Here is a 24,328-nt window from a genome sequence, read left to right as displayed (position 1 = left end):
AAATGGTCAGTTCATACAAAAATTCCTTTTCTTAATGGACCCTATTTTCAATAGCCAAAAACCCTTGAGAGATAAAATCCACTATCGTTATGGTCACCACTCCCAACAAAACTACTTCTTTTTTTATTATATAAAAATGTTGGTTTACAATTATTAATTACACAAGGAGAACATCCATGCCTAATTTCAATAACCTCTAACCTCAACTGGGAAGCCCAAAAAAGTAAAATATAGAAACACACCAGCAACAATAAACATGCAGCAAGGTTGCCTACTAAAAAAGTTAAAAGAGAAATAAAAAGAAAAAAGAAGTATTGTTCCATATTTTATTATTACATGTATTGACTAATAGACTAATGAACTAACATTTGAAGATGTAGTTCAGGCTATCCACAATCTTGTACCACAAGTACTCCTGGAAAAACCAAAAGTAAGCCATTCTCCAAATTCTGCTGCAGAACAAAGGAAGTATGATTCCCAAAAAGCCCACTCCGAAACCAACTGCTATGCCCAATCGAAACCAGTAATCCTCTTCGTCCTTACTTGCTCTGTCATCAATAACTGCGCTTCTACCCGTTGTATTGCGATCACCTTCTCCACAATCCTTTGTCAATGGAGGCCCGCATAGTCGATTCCCAACGAAATTTGAAGCGTTAAAGCCTTGTACTTGAGTGCCTGTGGGAATTCTCCCAGACAACTTGTTGTGGGACAAGTCTAAGTAAGCCAAGAACGTCAAGCTTGACAAACTCGGCGGAATCGGGCCTGACAATTGGTTCCTCGAGAGATCAAGAGATTCCAGACGCACCAACTTTCCAATCCCAACTGGAATGCACCCTCTAAAGCTGTTTCTTGAGAGGTTGAGAGATTTTAAGCCTTCAAGATCCATGATTTCTTCGGGGATATCTCCGGATAATTTGTTACTTGAGAGATCTAGCCCTGCAACCAAGGAAATGATGATTCCATACTCGAGTTCTTGTCCCTTTGTTACCAGATTACCAGTGTCTGTTATCTTTGCACCGTTAAAGTCAGCGTATATGTTTCCAAAATTGAATGCTGCACTCTTGGCTTGGGTCGTCATGGCCATCAATCGTTTAAAACACTTTGGAATTGCTCCAGATAACTTGTTGTCAGCAATGTCAAGGATTTGAAGGGAGGCTAGTGCACAAAGCTCAACTGGAATAGTACCAGTCAATTGGTTTGAACGAAGCCCGAGAAGGTGTAGACTCTGAAGACGTCCAAGCCAGTGTGGAATGTTTCCAACAAAATTGTTTAAACCAAGATCAAGGCCCGTCAAACTTGGGAAGTTTTGAAGAAACTTGGGTATTTCCCCAGAGAAACTATTATTTCGAAGATGCAGTGACTTCAAATCATGAAAAAGAGCGATTGAACTTGGAATTTCTCCAGATAGATTGTTGTTACTCAAGTCTATCACGTGTAGAGGCATCTTTGACCAATAATTCCAACAGTCTGGAATTTTTCCCGACAAAAGATTACCTTTAAGATTAAGGACTCTCAGCTTGCCGGTCTCAGTCATAGGATGGCATAATAAGTGGGTCATATCTCCAGAGAAGGAATTTCCGGAAAGATCTAGCACTTCAATAAAAGATGAGATACGAGGTAAGGAACCATTGAATTTGTTGCCATATAGGCACATGCCACGAACACCGTGCACGTTAGGAATTTGCCCGTACATTTGGTTTTTGGAGAGGTCAATGTTTGGATGGCGAGTAGATAAATTCCAAAACCAACCAGGGACGGTGTCTGATACTCCAGTATTAGATAAGCCCAAATATGAAATATTTGTTTGGGTCTTGAGCCACATGGGAAATTGAGGACCCAGCCTCCAAGATCCCAATTCTAATACATGGAGAGAAAAGGGAGGAATCCAATCTGGGCTTACTTTTAGAGTGATTTTATTATCAGATGCCTTGAGTAATTTCAATCGCGTAAGATTGGAAAAATGAATTTCAGAGACCTCACCTTCTAATTGGTTCGATGACATGTCAAATGACTCCAAATTTGAGAGAGAACCAAAACCAATCGGTAGAGAACCATTGAGTTGGTTATTTGAAAAAATCATCTCTTTTAATCTGAACCAAGAACCGAGACTTTTCGGAAGAGGTCCACTCAACTGGTTCTGATATAGATGAAGGGTCTCTAAATTGGACAAAGAGCCAAGGCTTTCAGGAAGAGGTCCACTCAATTTGTTTTGAGAAATATCTAGATATTTCAAGGCTACTAGTTTTCCAATTGACACAGGAAGAAACCCGGACATGTCGTTTCCCGAAAGAGAGAGGTACATAAGGCTTTTGGATAGACATCCCCCAGACAATCTTTCCAAAGGCTTTGACACTTCCCCGCTTAAGTTATTGAACGAAAAATCAATTTTCTCTAACTTGCACAAAGTTTTGATGGATTCGGGTATATTCCCTCTAGATAAGTTGTTTAAGCCAAGATTTAAACTAACGAGAGAGGTCAGGTTTCCTATGGCCCAAGGAAGTCGACTTTGAAGAGAATTCTCACTCAAGTCAATGACTTGAAGAGATGTAAGATTGACATGAGGTGGGAAATTGATACTACGAAGCTCGCAGTTGGACATGTGTAGTTCTACCAAAGAAGGAATTCTGTTCAAAGCTAACAGCCAATGATCAGATGTCCCACTCAGGTTGACATAATTCATGTTTATGTACTCTAGTGAGGAAAGACCAGAGAGCCAGTCAAGGCTCTTAGCTTTTAAGTGATTAGAAAGGACATGGCTAAGATCTTGAGCATTATGATCATACTCATCGCCGAGCTCAAGGCGGATAAGACTCGAAAGATTCCCGATGTGGTGGGGAATGAGTCCACCGAACCCGCCCCGTGTAAGATTAAGAGACGTTAACCTCACAAGGGAACCAATGAATGTGGGAATGTTAATTCCACCGAAATCATTGGAACCAAGGTCCAAGCGAGTGAGGTTCGTGAGATTTAGCAAGGAAGGGCTGATCTTGCCTGTAAATGATCCGTTGTTGAGGCTGAGCTCGGCGACATGTCCGGTCATGTTGTCGCAGAGAATCCCCTCCCATCTGCAACAGTCTTCATCTCTCGTGGCGTCCCACGATTCCAGCTTCTTCAAAGGGTCTCTCAGGCCTTGCTTGAAACTCAGGAGAGCTTGCTTCTCTTTCTCGATGCAAAGCGGTGTGGAATATCCGGTCGATACAAGGCAAATGGTTATGGTGATTACTTTTGCTAGAAAAATAAACAGTATCATTCGTTTGGTGGGTTTTGTGGCCATGGGAAGCATTTTTAAGGAAGAACGGATTGAGATGGCTATTTGGTTGTAACTACAAGATTTTAATATGCGTAGAAATATATAGACGATAAAGCTCTCCCCTTTCCTAACGATTAAGTCAAAACAAAATGTTTGTAGCTCTTTTTTTCCATGTTTACTTTTATTATTATTTTTTATTTTATTTTTTTTATATATCCATGTTTACTTTTCTTAATGATATTGATGTTGTTGACGATAACATATAGGAACCTTCATAATATTTTACGTATATGACAGATATTCCAATACATTATGATGAATGTAAGTATGTAACACTAAAAGCTATGCACAAAATATTAGTTATGGATTAAATGTGATGCAATATCTATTGGACAGAACCGACGTCAGTTGATATTGTCACATTGAGCTAAGTAAGCGTAGAATTTAATGCATGAATTAGAAACCATGGAATTCCAATTACGATGGCGTTGGGAAGATGCAATGTCACAGTAGTCTTAATATAGGGCACAATTTTTCTTTAGTGAGCGTGTCAACTACGATGGTATTACTTCATGAGTCAATGTTCAGTCTTTCTAACGAGTTCTGGTCAACCAAAGGACTAGAGATGGCACAATCCAAAATCTAATCGGGCGATTTCTTCGTAGAATACAATTCAAATGGGTCGTTGGAATTGATAGATCTTTTTTTTTTTTTAATTGTATTATTAGTTAGCACATAATTTAGTTTTATTTATCTTGATTATATATAATCTTGTTAAGATAATAAATTTCCTACTATTTCATTAAGATAATATACTATTATTGCTCTACACGAATCAAAATGAAGTGGCTTGATTTAAAATGTAATTTAAGTTTCAGTTTAAAGTTCAAACTGCTCACAATCCAAAATCTAATATTGTGCTTTCCTCTATAATATAATACAGTATTACGGTTGGATAAGTACCTGAAGTGACAACGATATACATCTGATGGTCAAATCTTGATGAAGTAGCCGAGGCTTGGTTCAGACTAGCTGCTTTATTTGCTAAACTTTTTTGAGTGAGAATGGACTAAGGTTAGGGTGTTAACCCATTTTTTGGATTAGCATTCGAGGACACGTAACATTTGTTGTCGGTCGTTTTCGGAAAACCCGGAATGCCGAGAAGACACGCCGCTCAAAGGGCCGATGGTCAGGCCGGAGGTCTTGAAGAGTGGCAAGCCTTCTATCACGAGTCGTTAGCAAGCCCTCATGTCGAAACATTCAGCTCCTCGAGTCGAGTCACTCCCCTCGAGTCGAGCCTCGCTCCTCGAGTCGAGTCACTCTCCTCGAGTCGAGCCTCGCTCCTCGAGTTGAGTCGTTCTCCTCGAGTCGAGCCTCGCCCCTCAAGTCGAGTCGTTCTCCTCGAGTCGAGCCTCGCTCCTCGCGACGAGTCCTTCTCCTCGAATCGAGCCTCGCTCCTCGAGTCAAGTCGTTTTCCTCGAGTCAAGCCTCGTTCCTTGAGTCGAGTCATTCTCCTCGAGTCGAGCCTCACTCCTCAAGTCGTGTCGTTCTCCTTGAGTCGAGCCTCGTTCCTCGAGTCAAGTCCTTCTCCTCGAGTCGAGCCTCGCTCCTCAAGTCGAGTCATTCTTCACGAGCCGAGTCTTGCTTCTCGAGTCGAGTCATTGTGTCCACGAGTCGATTAAAAAATCCTCGTGTTGACCTTGATGCCTCGAGTATGAATTTTACGTTCCACGCAACTCACGAAATCTCATGTCCCAAACGCCCAATGGGCCGGATAAACGAAGACCACTAAGGCCCACAAGAGTCCGACAAGACGGGGCGCTCGGACGCAGCACGCCGTGCACCACGCCAACCATGGGCGCGCCGCGCCATGCACGTTGCGCGCGTGCATGGCGCTTGGCGTGCCGCGCCGGTCAGGAGGCGCGCCGCGCCACCAAGCACACCGCGCGCACATGGCGCATGGCGCACCGCGCAGGTCAAGCACGCCGCGCGCGCACGCGGTCTTGGAAACGAGGCCCGCGCGCGCATCGCACACGGCACACCGCGCCGGTCAGGAGGCACGCCGCGCGCACGCGCCGCACTCTACTTCTTGGCGGGGCGCGCTCCACCTCAAGGGGAGCGCGCTCTCCAATCCCATATGGACGAAATAAAAGCCTTCAAAGGCCCTCCAACTACTATAAATACCCTCTCTCATTGCGGGGAAAGCCATCCCATTCATTCTCAAGAAACTTGAGACTTCTCTCTGCTTCTCTGGATGCCATCCTTGGCCTGAAGCGGATTCTCCACGATTTCTCGTTCTCAGAGATTCTGAAGTGCTCCGTGGGACTCCCGAGCGCCGCCTCTCTTGATTGAACGACTAATCCCGAGCACACGAGTGCTCCTACGATTTTTGACTGAAAATCGCCTATGTGTCTAGCACACTAGACGCGTCCACCATTTCTGACAAGAAATCGCCTACGCGTCCTGCATTTCTGACTGGAAATCACCTATGCCACGACAAGGAACTCTTAACTTAGAGTCTCCCACGTCCCCAAAAGAGAGAAAACACACATTCTCTCTCGAGTCACTCGATCCCAGAGTTCTGAGACGTCGCCGAGGACTCCTCCGCGATCCGTCTCCTCTATCGAACACACCCTCTAGGCTCCACGCCTCATTCCGCGTTACATAAGCCTTGAACTACGTTCTGACCTGATCCCACACACGGGTACGTAGGCAGCCGACACAAAAGGCAAGGTCACTCCTCCTCCTCACCCCTTCCCTCCTCTGAGAGGTGGGTTGATCGAAGAAAACCTAGCTCGAGACTTTCGAGTTCACATTTTTGGCCCGGGTGCGATCACTTGGTGATTAATCGTTGTTCATTTTCGTGCGACAACATTTTGGCGCTAGAAGGAGGGCACTTCCCGACCTGTTCAGCCCGAAATCCCTTCTATCCATCTTCTTCTTTTTCTTGGAGATTAGACTTTCTCGTATTCGAGAAAAGATGAGTAGTCAGCCACCCATACGTTTTGAGGGCGTTAACAACCCTGATAACGTCACTGGGACCAAAAAATACTTCTTGCGCTCCAAAGCGCATGGTGACGAAGAGTCACTCCATGAAGAGAGCTCGACCCGCTCGCCATCTCCATCTCCAAATAGTAGGGACGACCGTATCATTGAGTTGGAGGAGAATATCCGCCAACAGAAGGCGAAGAACGCGAGGTATCACAGCCAACTGGCAAAGCGACCTACGCATGATGCGGTGATCCCCAACGGGGATCCCGAGAACCTCAATGAGGGAAGTCGCGACTGCGACCCAGATTATGAGGGTGCTGATGATTCGGAGGATATCGAGACTTCTCTCACAAATGACAAGGAACTCCCCGCTGTGAATGAAGCTGGTCCTTTGGATCCTTTACCCAAGACGGGGAATGCACCTACAGCCTCCCAAGAAGGGAGCTCCCGACGTTTGGCCCGTGACCGACTTGGTCAAAGGGAGAATGTTGCGGAAACTCAGGGCATGCGAAGAGCGCGCCATCTTAGACGAAGCCTACCTCCGTGCGGCAAGCGCCGATCTCAGGGATCATCTTACTGCCCAACACAACAAGCTTGGCGATGACCTAAGAGAGCGACTAAGCTCTCGGCCAAACATCCCCCCGACAGCCCCAACTAACGGAAACCGCTGTACGGGTCAAGGGTCTAATAAGAGGCGGCACGTGACTCCTCCCGAACAGGGAGTTACTCCGACTACCGGTCTCGATGTGATCACTATGATCCACAATCTTCGAAATGAAGTACGAGATCTCCTAGAATATGGAGTAGGCGGAAACGCCTATGGGATCGTTAAGGAGAATTCCTCGCCTTTCACGGCTCAGGTATTGACCGAGGTATTTACGGGAAATTTTAAACTCCCGAACCTCGCCCCCTATGATGGAAAAGCGGATCCCGCTTACCACATCCAGTATTATGAAACCTGGATGACGATGCAGGGTATCGCTCTCGGCGTCATGTGCCAAGCCTTTAGTCTTACCCTCGCCGGACCCGGATTTGAGTGGTTCAAGAACTTAAGGCCGGGAAGCATCCAATCGTTCAAAGACCTGAAGGACATATTCCTGGCACACTTCGCTACGTCTATGGTGTTGGTGGATCGAGCTCGCATCGGACACGAACGATCGCTCTGATGCGACTCGTTTGAGATGATTCCACCATATAACCATATTAATGCGGAAAAATAATTAATTACGCTGATCATAAGCTAATTAAATTATGGTTATAATTAACAAGATCTAGTTATGTTTAATTAATTTAATTCACGAGAGCATATAAGTCAAGCAACCGATATAAGAGTAAACGAGTACTTACATTGATTTTCGGTTCAGCTACAGAACGCTCCAATCCAATCGCGCACTCCTTGCGTCGTCTTGATGAAGGACTCGAGGATGACACCTTAGTCTTCCGAAACGTAATCTCCGAGACGAATAAGAAAGATGAGTGGGCATAGTCTTTATCTCACTAGATCACGAAACTAGGTGTTTCGAGATCTCTCTCTTATTTTACTAAGAATGGAAACGAATTTCTGAGGGGAAGAGAAGCAAAAGTGCACGGCCAAGGGAGGGCTAGGTTGCACGAAATTTCTCTCAAAAATTGAGAATAATTTATTTAGTGAGATAATAAAGGAGAATATATTATTCTCCTAAATATTCTCCTAAATACTTTCCTTTAAATAAGGAGAAAATATAGGACAATATCTTATACTTTTCTCTCTCCTTTATTTAAACAACTAAAGAGAAAATATTGGTAAATACCAATATTATAAATTTCGAATTTTAGGCACACGGCCAAGGGGGGATTTGCGCAAACCCTAGTGCCAAAAATTCCCAAATCCGATTTTCATATTTTGTGCAAGGCCCAATTGCTTAAAACCCAATTAATTATTTATTTACTTGGTCTAACAACAAACAAATAATTAATAATTGATTATTTGCTTGATCAAACAATAAATAAACAATTCTACCATAAATATTTATTTAATTATGCGAATACCCGTTTTCCAGAATTAATGCTGTCAATCACAATTACAGCAAGTGAGATTAATAATGATAAACATTATTATATGAAAGTTCTTATCCACCTTTATCAGAGCCGAATCGGGGACTATGGACCTAGTAATAGAAGCTTAACAAATCCGATGAAAAAGACGAAATAGTCCTTTCTCTTTTGTCCATCGATTCGTCTAATCTTGGTCAAATACTCCACCTTGTAAGCCAAGACTGAACTCTCCTTTATACTAGAATTATATTTACTCATCGTGACTAGTGTCCACTGATATAGTCAGTTCGTGATCAAGATCCTCCAGGTTCAACCCGTGTCAAGAGAAGTCAATTTTTCCGTTATACTTCTCTTGATACATATCAGCCCTAAGCATTGTTGTTTCCCCAGCGAAAGATTCTTTCGAACGTTACTTACTTCGAAAGTGCTAGCAATCTATCGGTTCTGGAATCAACCCTTAGGTGAGTGAACATTAACCTTCTTTCAGGAAGGCTGGATTCCGTATCTGTAAATCATTTCCCACTCGAATTATGCTCTGAGAAAACTCCCAAGACATAAGCTGTGATTAGCATGAATAGCCTTTTAGCGAATGAGTCAAAAAGCTCAGTAACATAACCCAGTGTCCATGATCACTTCAGGATTTAGATCAAGTCTCACTGTGACCATCATAGTGGCCTCGGTTAGTGTGTCGTAACGGTCCTTAAACGACACATCTACAACCAAGACGTGTCCAAGTCGTACACTTACCACAAGTGTAGAATGCTCCCACATAGTGATCAGCCTTCACCTATGTGTTCCACATATATGACTTTAGATATAGCTTTCCAGGCGTATATCAGTCATCGACCATGTTTTAACACACCGCCCGAACTCAGGTGCCCAACACGTGACTCAGTTAGATACGGAGGCTATGGAAGATAGTTGTTATTGATTCTAATTGTTTAGAACTCAACCCACTAATCATATAATGCTAATAAAGTAATCTTATTATAGAATTTAGTAATCATTATCTTCAAGTGGGCAATATTCCCAACAATCTCCCACTTTGACCAGAGAAGATAAGTTTCCTTCAGCCAATTTAATTCTTTGCCATCATTATAGACGGTTTAGACTTTGACCCAGGATTGAGATTCCCATAATATGGATTCCCATTCTATCTATACTCTATCATTTATGTCGATCTGACATATGTCCCATTATTCTAGTTCATGCATTTTTTGCAATTGATCTTTGACTTACCATTTAAGGTCAAGTCAAATTGTCCATAGTAAATAAATTTACTTTAGAACAAATTAACACTTCGCATACCTTTAGATTATACACCAGACTTTATATCTAAAGATAACAAGTCTCCCTATCAAGGTGTACATCCCTTTGGTGCCAAAACAGGTTGCACCATTGCATGGTTTGATCTCATCACCACTTACTATAGTGTGATTTATTGAACGTGTTTAAATAAGAACTTTATTGACCTATTTCCATTACTTGGTTATTTATAGTTCATCCTTGTTTGTCGTGTTCATATTCAATATATACACAGGACTTTAAGGATTTACTATATTTAAATAACTAAGTATCTCACTATTTTCAGAAATTACAGTGTTTACAACACATGTAGTTATTCTCGGAAATACGACATTGTCTAAGGTCTAATTATTAGTCCTTTTAAAGACAATGTTGATAGCCTCAACATTGAGCTCATACCTTATATCAATAAGTATGTTTGAGACATAATGGAACGAGCATGTCGTTTCTAAATTTAATTTTAGAAACAGTTAGCTCAGTCAATTTACTTGTGTCATAATGAGGTCTAGAACTATAATAGTAATGACTTTATTCATGACACTTGTTTAGGAGCTATACTTATCGATCATTATCAAAATATCGATTATAACAAACATCCATGTACAATCATGACTAGTTTGTTAAGTACTTAGGATCTACCTTTCATATTTCAAAAGGTTTAGTAGTATAACTACTTCGATCCATGTCTTTATGTTATTGGAACTTCGTCCTCAAAGGACAGTTCATAATGTCTCTCCTTAAGAAGTGGTTCGTGGTATCAGAAAGAAGAGTATCATTGATGATAATGTCTCTCCTTAAGGGCTCAATCCCTTACCTTATAGATTATTAAAGCTTAAACCATTTCATTAATCCTTTTATAGATCTCTATATTCCTTTAAGCTAATAGCTTAAAGGGTAGATCTATTAAATATGGGCTAATAACTTTCAGACAAGTTAGTATGATCGAGAGTGATATCTCAAGATCATTTCTTTCCATTTAAGGAAAGTTTATTGTTGATGAGAGTGACAAGGATCTATTCTAGGATGCTCCCACTAGGTTATTGATTTTAATGACAAGATAATTCAAAATTATCATTCCTTTCAATTCATTGATTTATGTGGCAAGGTAATCATTGATAACTCTTTCACTTTAATTATTGAATAATAGCATATACATTCCGGTTAAGGATGCCATCTTCAATGATGGGTTTAATCCTGTGAAGGATGTTGCTATTTATTGAACAACAAGTGGCTAGATTTCATTAAAGAAAGCTCCCACTCTTTTATTGAACAATAGTGACTAGAATCCAATTAAGGATATTCCCACTCAATAATATTGGTTATTTAGTGGCTAGGTTCCATTTATGGATGCTCCCACTATGTCAATGAATAAGAGTAGCTAGGTTCTAGCTAAGGATGCTCCTACTCGATTATTGAATTTTAGACTGGCTAGGTTCCAATTAAGGATGCTCCCACTCAATCAATAAATCTAGAGTGACTAGGTTCCATTCAAGGATGCTCTCACTCAATCAATACGAATATTAGTGACTAGGTTCCAATTAAGGAAGCTCCCACTAATTTAATTCATCATCAACACTAACTTTTAGTTGTGTCTCCTTTATTACTTATTATTCGCACAAGTCATTGTCGAATAATGGTAATATTTATTTAGACGCTTTCAAAGCTCTAAATAGTTCTTAAACAATAAAACATATTCAACATAAGAATTTAATGAATCAATAAAAGCTAATTAAATTCTAACAGAGATAATAACTTAGAAAATATTTATATTTATTTATTGTGCTTCTATATAGCATATGAACGGAAAAACGTGACCTTCATATTCTATATCTTTTTCATAAGGACATAAGCATTCATGCATATTCAAATATCATAAAAGCAATCAAGGCATTCAATAGAAGGAAATATTTAAAGACACAACCATGTGTTCATAAATAATGTAATAAAACATAAAGAAAGAAAGATTCATCCTTTCTGGAATAGCCATAAAAGCTACAATCCAGAAAACCTCGGATTATTAAATGACACATCCCATGTTCAAAAAATAAATCCAAAAATGAAAGTAATAAAACTAGCGGAAAATTAGATCTTCAAACGGAGCATGAGCTTCTCTACAATTCGGGCTTGAATCCGACATTGTTCAGCAAGCTCGTCTACACATGTGTGCTCCATCAGATCTGCTCTGCAACAAGAAAAGAAGTATGCTCATGAATATTTATCCTCAAAACATTTTTAGGATATCTTTAATCATGAATTTTAAGGTACTATACCAGCATTTTTCTTGTTTTTCTCAAGCTCAGCCAAGTACAAAGGACAATGCCTCTTCCAATGGCCTTCAGTGTTGCAGTGGTGACATTTACCAATGCTTTCTCGCTTCTTTTCTTTTCCTTTTCCACTTCTCTTGGGCTCCATTGGAACCCGGAAAATAACAGAGAGTGAAAATAATAGAGAAAATGAAAATGTGAGAGAAAATAATAGAAAAAGTCAAAATTCTAATTGTGTTTGGAAGTCATGGAAAATATGAGAGAAAATTGACGGGAAAGTAACGAAGAGACTAGTTTATTTAAATTTTTTGCCCATTTTAGAAAATTACATTTTTAACCTAAAAAATTTACACTTTTAACCATTTTTTAAAAAAAAAATTCATTTTTACCCTGAATTTTTTTTCATTTAGACCCCCTAAATTTTTTTATTTACATTTTTTGCCCATTTTTAAAAAGTTTTACATTTTTACCCTAAAAAATTTTCACTTTTGACCCATTTTTTTTAAAAAAATTTCATTTTTACCCCTGAATTTTTTTTAATTAGACCCCCTAATTTTTTTTTTTTACATTTTTTGCCCATTTTAAAAAAGTTTTACATTTTTACCCTAGACAAATGTGATCCTCTCATAGACAAATGTGGAGAGATTCTCATTTTCCATTTGATTTTCGAAGGAAAATGAAATCCTCATTTTAGTTATACACTTTCCCTCGCATTTTTCATCATATTTTTTTTCTACCATATTTTCATCAATCCAAACAACCTAAGTAAAATAGGAGGGATTTTCATTTTCCTTTCCCTCCTATTTTCCGGGTTCCAAACGGAGCCTTGAAGTTCTTCCTTTCCTTCTTAGCGGGACCTTTCCCCTTTGAAGTATTCGGACGTGCCTTAGATGAGTCAGCACCAGAAGTCAACTTCTTCTTGGTTTTAGGCGAAGAACTCTTGTCAGCATAGAGAGCTGACCCTTTGTTCTTCCCATGTCGAGTTATAGACTCGAAAGTCTGTAGTTCATTCAACAGCTGAGACAGTCCATACGTCAACTTGTTCATGATGTAGTTGGACGTAAACTGTATGAAGGCACTCGAAAGGGAATTCAGGATTATTCCCACCTGAGTAACTTCATCCATCTGTGCCCCATGGAGTTCAGCTTCGGTGAAGTAGTTAGTCATCTTCATGACATGATCCCTCACCGGAGTTCCCGCAGTCATGCTAGTGCTAGTGCACTTACGGGTGAGCTCAATGCGGGCTTGCTCGCTTTGCATCCCAAACATTTGTTGCAACGAGTCAAGGATCTCTACAACGGTCTCCTTCCCTTCCATCTTAGTTCGCAACGCATCAGATATGCTTGCGAGCATGTAGGCCACCGCCTTGTTATTGGCAGTAGTCCACTTGTCATAGTCATCCCTCAAGTTCTTGGAGGAACCATGAGCAGGAAGAGGAGGTCTGTCTTCAGTGAGGATAAAGCGAATGCTTTAACTCACAAGCACAATGTTGAGATTCGACTTCCACTTAGGAAAGTTATCTCCAGTCAGGACGTCTTTCGACAACAGGGCCATAATAGGGTTCGACATGATTACTAAAAACATAAAAGTATATTTATTAACAATATGAAAAGAAACAACTATCAATATAATTTAGGAAATAAAAACTATAATGCAAACATGCACGGGATAAAATACTAATCAAAAGAACCCAGTTTTTATATTCCAAGGTAATTCGACTAATAGCCACATTCCGTTTCACTCTGGTGATGTAACGGAGTGCACCTAGTGAAAATGAGAACCATCTCAGATTAGTGAGCAATCATAGTACATGCACCTTCATAACTATGCTCACTAACTACCAATTTTATAGGAATCTTTGGCCACATGAGCAACCACCGGTTGGTTCATGCATGAGTCAACCCAACATTCAGTGAAAGAAATCTAGCTCATACGCACTAGCGTAACTAGTACACGCAGAGATCAACCCTCTCACCTATCGTCAGAGACACAACCTTGGTATTGGAATCAGAAAAGCCCTTCCGAATGGAACTGACCACCATGTTTAGAAAACCGCCGGTCACGAGGGGATCTTTCATCCTCACGGTGTTGTGTCAATGTTGGAGACCTACGACTCAATATACTTTCAGTATTTTAATTTTCCTAGCATTAACTTTAATCTAGGTGTTCCACTCGAGTTAACTAAGTCATATTAAAAACTCGAGTGTTTCTAAGCTACCCTTAAAAACAGATGTTTCGATATAGCTTAGTGATTAGGAATTCGTGACATCTAGTCTTGATTATCCTAAAAGTATTCCATCACGGAAAAGCTCCCAGTAGAGAAGGTGAGACACTAGGTCTTCTTAAGTACCTCTCAGCTTAGCCTCTTATCGGCTTGGTGACAAAGCTCTCCGATCCGTTCAACTCATTCATTAATTAACTATCCTAATCCAATTAGACAATTTTAATGAATGAAAGTCCATGACAACCATTAACATACGATACATGATCTAAGTTATAGCATACAAGCATGGCATAGTAATTAAATAAACAAGCAAGAGCATGCTAGAATGGTTTGATTCGGATTGATCGTTTCCTATTTGATTCTATAAAGTAAATCAAGATGAGCCCAATCATATTGGCCCATGGATTCAATTGGGCCCATTCTTATGTCCCTTAGAAAAATAAATCAATATCAAATTATTTAATTTTTCTATTTTTTTATCGAAAAATTAATTAAGTAAGGGCTCATTCTAATGTCCCATTTAAAATAAATCGATATCATAATCATTTATTTTGTAATGTTTTAAATAAAAATCATTAGGGCTCAGCCCATATAATTAATTAAATAAAACATTTAAAAACTTAATTTTTTTTTCGGTAATTTTTTTTTTATTATTTTATATTGAGTGGGCCCGTGGGCCCACTAGGGTTTCCGGGCTGAGGCCCGGACGAATCCTCTAATCTTGACCTAGGTCAAGACTAGACTTGAGGCTGCACCGGACCGCTGCCGCCACGAGAGCGCGGCCCGGCACGAAGAGGACCGCCGAGACTTGTCACAAAACTTTGCGACAAGTTTTCTTGTGGCGTAGTCGTGGAGGCTTTCTTCGTCCGTCATGCTTCTTCGTTTTGTGTCCGTCTCTCGCCGATCGTCGTGATCAAGAACGTCGCACCATCGGATTACAACAATAATAATAATAATTACATAAAACCTATACCCTTTGAATTTCGGGTTTACAAAAAATCTAGAAAAGCGAGAATCAAATATTCTACGATCAAACCACGAATCACAATTCACATATCATATATTGAATTGCATGAAATTCACATCCACATATAATTTCATTCAAACCATATTTAAATTAATTACAAGAACGAATCGATTAATTAATCATAACATCTAGCTCTGATACCACTTGTTGGTAGATCGAGCTCGCATCGGACACGAACGATCGCTCCGATGCGACTCGTTTGAGATGATTCCACCATATAACCATATTAATGCGGAAAAATAATTAATTACGCTTATCATAAGCTAATTAAATTATGGTTATAATTAACAAGATCTAGTTATGTTTAATTAATTTAATTCACGAGAGCATCTAAGTCAAGCAACCGATATAAGAGTAAACGAGTACTTACATTGATTTTCGGTTCAGCTACAGAACGCTCCAATCCAATCGCGTACTCCTTGCGTCGTCTTGATGAAGGACTCGAGGATGACACCTTAGTCTTCCGAAACGTAATCTCCGAGACGAATAAGAAAGATGAGTGGGCATAGTCTTTATCTCACTAGATCACGAAACTAGGTGTTTCGAGATCTCTCTCTTATTTTACTAAGAATGGAAACGAATTTCAGAGGGGAAGAGAAGCAGAAGTGCACGGCCAAGGGAGGGCTAGGTTGCACGAAATTTCTCTCAAAAATTGCTTAAAATAATTGCTTATTTTTACCATCTCATGAACCCCTATTTATAGTAGTAAAAAGGAGATATTCATGGAATCTTCCAGAATATTTTATTTCCTTTTATTGTGTTCACACTAGTGGATTAAATCTAGGCCATTGGATCTCATCTAGTGAATCCTACTTTTTCTCTCATCCATCAGATCAATATCTATGAGATATTATTCTTTTATTTAAATAGAGAATAATTTATTTAGTGAGATAATAAAGGAGAATATATTATTCTCCTAAATATTCTCCTAAATACTTTCCTTTAAATAAGGAGAAAATATAGGACAATATCTTATATTTTTCTCTCTCCTTTATTTAAACAACTAAAGAGAAAATATTGGTAAATACCAATATTATAAATTTCGAATTTTAGGCACACGGCCAAGGGGGGATTTGCGCAAACCCTAGTGTCAAAAATTCCCAAATCCGATTTTCATATTTTGTGCAAGGCCCAATTGCTTAAAACCCAATTAATTATTTATTTACTTGGTCCAACAACAAACAAATAATTAATAATTGATTATTTACTTGATCAAATAATAAATAAACAATTCTACCATAAATATTTATTTAATTATGCGAATACCCGTTTTCCAGAATTAATGCTGTCAATCACAATTACAGCAAGTGAGATTAATAATGATAAACATCATTATATGAAAGTTCTTATCCGCCTTTATCAGAGCCGAATCGGGGACTATGGACCTAGTAATAGAAGCTTAACAAATCCGATGAAAAAGACGAAATAGTCCTTTCTCTTTTGTCCATCGATTCGTCTAATCTTGGTCAAATACTCCACCTTGTAAGCCAAGACTGAACTCTCCTTTATACTAGAATTATATTTACTCATCGTGACTAGTGTCCACTGATATAGTCAGTTCGTGATCAAGATCCTCCAGGTTCAACCCGTGTCAAGAGAAGTCAATTTTTCCGTTATACTTCTCTTGATACATATCAGCCCTAAGCATTGTTGCTTCCCCAGCGAAAGATTCTTTCGAACGTTACTTACTTCGAAAGTGCTAGCAATCTATAGGTTCTGGAATCAACCCTTAGGTGAGTGAACATTAACCTTCTTTCAGGAAGGCTGGATTCCGTATCTGTAAATCATTTCCCACTCGAATTATGCTCTGAGAAAACTCCCAAGACATAAGCTGTGATTAGCATGAATAGCCTTTTAGCGAATGAGTCAAAAAGCTCAGTAACATAACCCAGTGTCCATGATCACTTCAGGATTTAGATCAAGTCTCACTGTGACCATCATAGTGGCCTCGGTTAGTGTGTCGTAACGGTCCTTAAACGACACATCTACAACCAAGACGTGTCCAAGTCGTACACTTACCACAAGTGTAGAATGCTCCCACATAGTGATCAGCCTTCACCTATGTGTTCCACATATATGACTTTAGATATAGCTTTCCAGGCGTATATCAGTCATCGACCATGTTTTAGCACACCGCCCGAACTCAGGTGCCCAGCACGTGACTCAGTTAGATACAGAGGCTATGGAAGATAGTTGTTATTGATTCTAATTGTTTAGAACTCAACCCACTAATCATATAATGCTAATAAAGTAATCTTATTATCGAATTTAGTAATCATTATCTTCAAGTGGGCAATATTCCCAACATATGGTCCAAAAGAAGACCAAGATGTTGTTGTCGGTCGTTTTCGGAAAACCCGGAACGCCGAGAAGACGCGCCGCTCAAAGGGCCAATGGTCAGGCCGGAGGTCCTGAGGAGCGGCAAGCCTTCCGTCATGAGTCGACTGGCAAGTCCTCGTGCCAAACTCTCAGCTCCTCAAAGTCGAGCCTCGCTCCTTGAGTTGAGCAATTCTCCTCGAGTCGAGCCTTGAGTCGTTCCCCTCGAGTCGAGCGCTCGAGTCATTCTCCTCGAGTTGAGCCTCGCTCTTCGAGTCGAGCGCTCGAGTCGTTCTCCTCGAGTCGAGCCTCGCTCCTCGATTCGAGCGCTCGAGTCCTTCTCCTCGAGTCGAGCCTTGAGTCATTCTCCTCGAGTCGAGTCGTTCTCCTCGAGTTGAGCCTCGCTCCTCGAGTTGAGTCACTCTCGTCAAGTAGAGACCTTCATATTTCGCGTAACAAGCGTGATATCCGAAGACCGCTAAGGCCCACAAGAGTCCGACGAGACGGACCATGCACCGCGCGCCCCTCGGGAAAACCGCGCGCGCAGCACACCGCTCCGGCCAGCCACGCACAGCAAGCCGCGCACCGTGCCGGACAGGTCGCGCGCCGCGCCAGGCAGACCGCGCGCCGCGCATCCCGCGCCGCGCCCGATGACCTACGCGTCGCGCGCCGCACGTTGCACGCCGCGCGCCGTGCGCCTCCGCTTGACGGTGCGCGCGCCCCTAGTCCCACATGGGCGATAAAGGACCCTCCTAAGGCCCTCAAACACCTATAAATACCTCCTCTCACTGAGGGGAAATCCATCCCATTCATTCTCAAGGAACTTGAGACTTCTCTCTGCTTCTCTGGATGCCATCCTTGGCCTGAAGCGGATTCTCCTCGATTTCTCGTTCTAAGAGATTCCGAAGCACTTCCGGGGACTCCCGAGTGCCGCCTCTCTCGATCGAACGATTAATCTCGAGCCCACGAGTGCTCTAACGGTTTTCGACTGAAAATCGCCTACGCGTCTAGCACACTAGACGCGTCCACCATTTCCGACTGAAAATCGCCTACGTGTCCGGATTCTCCGCCACAACAAGGAACTCTTGACTTAGAGTCTTCCACGTCTCCAAAAGAGAGAAAACACACATTCTCTCTCGAGTCACTCGATCCCAGAGTTCTGAGACGTCGCCGAGGACTCCTCCGCGATCCGTCTCCTCTATCGAACACACCCTCTAGGCTCCACGCCTCATTCCGCGTTACATAAGCCTTGAACTACGTTCTGACCTGATCCCACACACGAATACGTAGGCAGCCGACACATAAGGCACGGTCACTCCCCCTCCTCACCCCTTCTCTCCTCTGAGAGGTGGGTTGATCGGAGAAAGCCTAGCTCGAGACTTTCGAGTTCACACTTTTGGCCTGGGTGCGATCACTTGGTCCGGCCTTGGATCGAACCGCCCGAGGTATATAATCGTTGTTCATTTTCGTGCGACAACATTTTGGTGCTAGAAGGATGGCACTTCCCGACCTGTTCAGCCCGAAATCCCTTCTATCCATCTTCTTCTTTTCTTATGAAAACTCGACTTTCTCGGACTTGAGAAAAGATGAGTAGTCAGCCACCCGTACGTTCTGAGGGCGTTAACAACCCCGATAACGTCACTGGGACCAAAAAATATTTCTTGCGCTCCTAAGCGCATGGTGACAAAGAGTCGCTCCATGAAGAGAGCTCGATCCGCTCACCATCTCCATCTCCAGATAGCAGGGACGACCGCATCATGGAGTTGGAGGAGAATATCCGCCAACTAAAGGCGAAGAACGCGAGGTACCATAGCCGACTGGCTGTGAAGCAACCCGCGCATAACGCGGTGATCCTCGATGGAGATCCCGAGAACCTCAATGAGGAAAGTCGCCACCGCAACCCAGATTACGAGGGTGCCGATGATTCGGAGGATATCGAGACTTCTCTCACAAAGGACGGGGAACTCTCCGCTGTGAATGAAGCCGGTCCTTCGGATCCTTCACCCAAGACGGGGAATGCACCTGTGGCCTCCCAAGCAGGGAGCTCCCGACGTTCGGCCCATGACCGACTTGGTCAAAGGGAGAATGTTACAGAAAGTCAGGGCACACGAAGAGCGCGCCGTCTTAGACGAAGCCTGCGCCTCCGTGCAGCAAGCCCGGATCTTAGGGATCATCTTACTGCCCAACGCAACAAGCGTGGTGATGACCTAAGAGAGCGACTAAGCTCTCGGCCAAACATCCCCGTAGCAGCCCCAACTAACGGGAACCGCCGCACGGGTCAAGGGTCAAATGAAAGGCGACATGTGACTCCCCCCGAACAGGGAGTTACTCCGACTACCGGTCTCGATGTGGTCACAATGATCCACAATCTTCGAAATGAAGTACGAGATCTCCGAGAACATGGAGTAGGCGGAAGTGCCTATGGGGTTGTTGAGGAGAATTCCTCGCCTTTCACGGCTCAGATATTGGCCGAGGTTTGTACGGGAAATTTCAAACTCCCGAACCTCGCTCCCTATGATGGAAAATCGGATCCCGCTTACCATATCCAGCACTATGAAACCTGGATGACGATGCAGGGTGTCGCTCCCGGCGCCATGTGCCAAGCTTTTAGTCTTACCCTCGCCGGACCCGGCTTCGAGTGGTTCAAGAACTTAAGGCCGGGAAGCATCTGATCGTTCAAAGACCTGAAGGACATGTTCCTAGCACGCTTCGCTACATCTATGGTCCAAAAGAAGACCAAGATGTACCTGTGGTCAATCAGGCAAGAGAATGGCGAGTCTCTTAGACGATACCTCGCCCGATTCACTGAAGAATCGAATAAGGTCGACTGCTTTGACGACAAAGACGCAATCACTGCCATCATTGAAGGCTTGCGCACAAGTGACTTCCTTATGTCCATCGTCGGCCGTGTCCCTTCTACCATGGCCGAATTAATGGCTCGAGCCAAGACCTTCATGGGAGTTGAAGATTACCTCGATGGCCGCAAGGGCAATAATCAAAGCCCTCACCGCCGAGACGAGCCTAGCGACGAGCAAGGCAACTCCTGTAAAAGACGAAAGAGAGGGGGTCAGACTTCTAATAGCAGACCTCCGATGCCCCAAAAGCCGCGACTTGCGGAAGACTTTAAGGGCAACTCGTCGTTCACGCCACTGAACACGACGCCGGATCAAATACTAGCTTTGGCACGTGACAAATTCACTCCCCCGGCTCCAATGAGCAAAGGTCCCGCGACTCGCGATCGATCTAAATATTACGAGTTCCATAAGGAATACGGTCACTTGACCACCGAATGCTATAGTCTTAAAAGGCAGATCGAGGCATTGATCCAACGGGGTGAGTTGAAAGAGTTCGTGTTGCACATGATCAGCGCTGTGGGCCCCACCCCAAACAGACCACTGTCTGGCAAGAGATGAGGAACAGCCGCTTCTGCCGACCGAACCACGGCTACTGCCGATGCTAATCCACAACTCCACGTGGTGACCACCATACTGGGAGGTCCGCAAGATGGAGGTTCGGCCCGACAACAGAAAAAATTCCTAAGGGCCGTGGCTCAAGAAGACGCTACTATGCACGTCAACCTTACGTATGACGAACCCCCGTCCGTGCCTCACGAGACGATGTACTTCACCAACAAAGAGGCCAAGAAAGTTGTGCACCCGCACAATGACGCGATAGTGCTCAAAGCCTAAGTGGCTAATAACTTGGTGAAAAGAGTTCTCATCGACAACGGCAGTGCTGCCGAAATAATTTTCAAGTCCACCCTAGAGCACATGAAGCTCGGGGGACTACGCCCAACCCCGACCCAAACGCCGTTATTCGGGTTCACTGGAGAGAGAGTCATGACCGAAGGCATCATCGATCTGCCGGTCACCTTCGGAACTCCCGGAGGCATTGAAGTTGTTCACATGGTCCCACTCCTAGTGGTTGATCAGGAGTCGCCATATAATGTCATCATTGGACGACCTACGCTGAACCGACTAAGGGCTATTACCTCTACATACCACCTACTGGTGAAGTTCCCTACCAAGGATGGAATCGGCATCATGGCTGGAGATCAATCCTGTTGTCGGCCCATCAACGACTGACAGGGGCAAAAGAGTCAAAACGAGCCACGATTCAAAGAACCACGAGGAGGCGAGGTGTTGCTAACCAATCCAGACCAACATAGGCGGAACCGTCGCGACGACTCCCGGCCGGCCGGCCAGTGACCTTCTCCCGGCCGGCCAAGGACCGCACAGCAACTCCCGCCCGGCCAAGTCCCGTCCGGCACACTCCCGGCCAGCCAAGGCCCGTCTGGTCGACTCCAGGCCGGCAGCCTCCCGGCCACTGGACGGCCCAAAGTTCAGTCGGCCAATGGCCGGCCCAAGTTCGGCCGGCCAATGGCCGGCTCAAAGTTCGGCCGGCCAATGGCCGGCCCAAGTTCGGCCGGCCAATGGCCAGCCCAAGTTCGGCCGGCCAATGGCCGGCCCAAACCTTCAGCCGGCCAATGGCCGGCCCAAGTTCGGCCGGCCAATGGCCGGCCCAAGTTCAGCCGGCCAATGGTCGGCCCAAAGTTCAGTCGGCCAATGGCCGGCCGAAACCTTCAGCCGACCAATGGTCGGCCAAAGCTTTCAGCCGGCCAATGGCCGACCCAAGACTTTTCACTCGGCCAAGGGGTTCCCCAAACACCCCTTGGTCGCCAATAAATACAAGGATCCCTCCCTTGACCCAGGTAATCCGAATTTGAGTACTGAAACGCTGTCGAACTCATAACTCGCTCGTTTCTCTCAAGTCTCGGCCTCTAAACACTTAAACCCTCTACATTCTACCTCAACCCTACTAATGTTGAGCGCCAGAGAAGTAAACAGAGGCAACCCATCTGTTTCCCCTTTGTAGTTCACGTGCTCTCTACTGCTTTTCAGGTATCGAGACGAGGTAAGCTTCATGTACAGCTAAAGGATGACTTGGGATACCAAGTCCGACACGCTCGAGCCGGAGTGAGAGCACTTGGTCTGGCCTTGGGTCTAACCACTTTGGGCTCCTAAATAGTTGTCCGAAAACGAGCGACAACATTTTGGCGCTAGAAGGAGGGGACCTCCCGACCTTGGCGACGCTCTCCCTTCCATTCCTCTTTCTTGCTACTTCTACGACTCTCGAGAGATGAGTCAAATTCCCGCCACCTCTGTGGGCACCCGAGCGACTAGCTCAGGGTACGGCCTCAGAAACCTAGCGCATCGTCTAGGAGGGCAACCTCGTGACAACGAGAGCCAGCCCCAAGACTCGGCAAATGACCCCGAGGCCACGCTCCGAGAGGACGCGGCTCGAGGGCTTGCCAAGCTCCTAGACCGCCCCGACATCGATGGCGCACTCATTGCCGACCTCCTCGGATACCGCATCCAGGACCATGTCAACCATGACAAGAAAGACCCCGACTACATGGCGAAGCCAAGAACCAACGAGACCAACCTCGACCACGTTACTCACGAGAGTGAGCGCGCACATACGCCCTCGAGGGGACACCCTCGAGAGACCACATCGAGGCGTCGAAGACCGCACAATCCCCGACGACGCTCAATCTCAAGGTCTCGAAAGGGATGCTCTGAGCTCACTATTTGCGTCCAAAACCCCCGGATGGGCGATGACACCGAAGGTCGTGGCGCCTGTCAAGGACACCGCTTGAACGACATATCCTTGCCAAGGGTGATAGGGACGGCCAATGGAGACTTGAGAGACCACCTCAATTCCCGAAGGGAATCTCATGGATGCGACTTGAGAGAGAAACTCAACGCCCGACGCGAGACCGCAAGAGAGGCTGCCTTGGGACACCAATCACCCAACGTTGCTGACCGCGCATCCAACAAAAAGCGTGCCGCCACACTCGTAGCACCGGCCACCGCTCCCGGCTCGCTAAGGAAGAGGCGTAGAAATGGTCGAGTCCCTAATGACCATCCTTCTCCGGCCCCAAAGCAATCCTTCGTCCCTCTCAATGCAACACCCGACAGGATCCTGAGCTTACACAGAGAGAAGCTGGGATCCCCACCTCCGATGAAGAAGGACCCCGCAACGCGAGACAAGAGCAAACAGTGCGAATATCACCATGACCACGGGCACGCAACAACTGAATGCTACCAACTTAGGAAGCGAATTGATTCCCTGATTCGAGGTGGGGACCTCAAGGAATTCGTCGCACCCGCTAGCGAGGTGACAACCCCGGTTGAGCACCCGACTCGTCAAGAGGGAGGAAACACCTACTAAAAAACAAGCACTCGCCATTTGCAGCCACGATTGGCGCAGCTTTCGCCGCTAAACTCACGCCCGAACTCGCTCGACTTTATGCTCACTTTATTTCAAACATATGATTTTCTTTTTCAAAGAAGGCCAAGTGCCATGGCAACCTGTAACGACCCCCTTATTGCAATAAAGAGTTATTCTACACATGGTGACATATTATTGTATATCCCCTACACGAGAGTTTCATGCTTTTGGTCTCACAAACGCAAGAAACTCGGGGGGCTAACAAGGAGCAATACTCAATCAAAACAACTCAACAACTCAAAAACAAAAAAAGAGTAATAAAAGTATAACAAAGTCTCAAGGGGCCGATGGTTAGACCGAAGGTCCCAAAGAGAGACAATCTACCTATAACTCCTCGAGTTGAGTTCACTCCTCGAGTCGAGTACCGAGTCCACGAGCTGGCTAACAAGTCCTCGTGCCGACTCCACATGACTCCTCGAGTTGAGGTTGCTCCTCGAGTTGAAGTCCGAGTCCACGATTCGACTGATGGCTCATTGTGTTGACTCTACGCACACGACTCCTCGAGTTGAGTTCACTCCTCGAGTCGAGTACCGAGTCCACGAGCTGGCTGACAACTCCTCGTGCTGACTCCACATGACTCCTCGAGTTGAGGTCGCTCCTCGAGTTGAAGTCCGAATCCACGA

General features: G+C 44.1%; 1 protein-coding gene across 1 annotated transcript in view; it reads right to left on the bottom strand.

Moving 5' to 3' along the window:
- Window positions 1-205: 205 nt before the first annotated feature.
- The window catches only part of LOC149397691 (receptor-like protein EIX2), a 45,064-nt gene continuing 20,941 nt past the window's right edge, over window positions 206-24,328 (bottom strand). The window contains exon 4 of the mRNA XM_089614314.1: window positions 206-3,323. Within this exon, the coding sequence (XP_089470440.1) occupies window positions 362-3,323 (2,962 nt within the window). The 3' untranslated portion in view covers window positions 206-361. The remainder of the gene's footprint in view (window positions 3,324-24,328) is intronic.

The sequence above is a fragment of the Urtica dioica genome, chromosome 5, assembly GCF_054948205.1.
Source record: "Urtica dioica subsp. dioica isolate 48M chromosome 5, U.dioica_male_clone48M_v1_H2, whole genome shotgun sequence".
NCBI lineage: Eukaryota > Viridiplantae > Streptophyta > Magnoliopsida > Rosales > Urticaceae > Urtica > Urtica dioica.
This window is presented reverse-complemented; position numbering and strand designations above follow the sequence as displayed.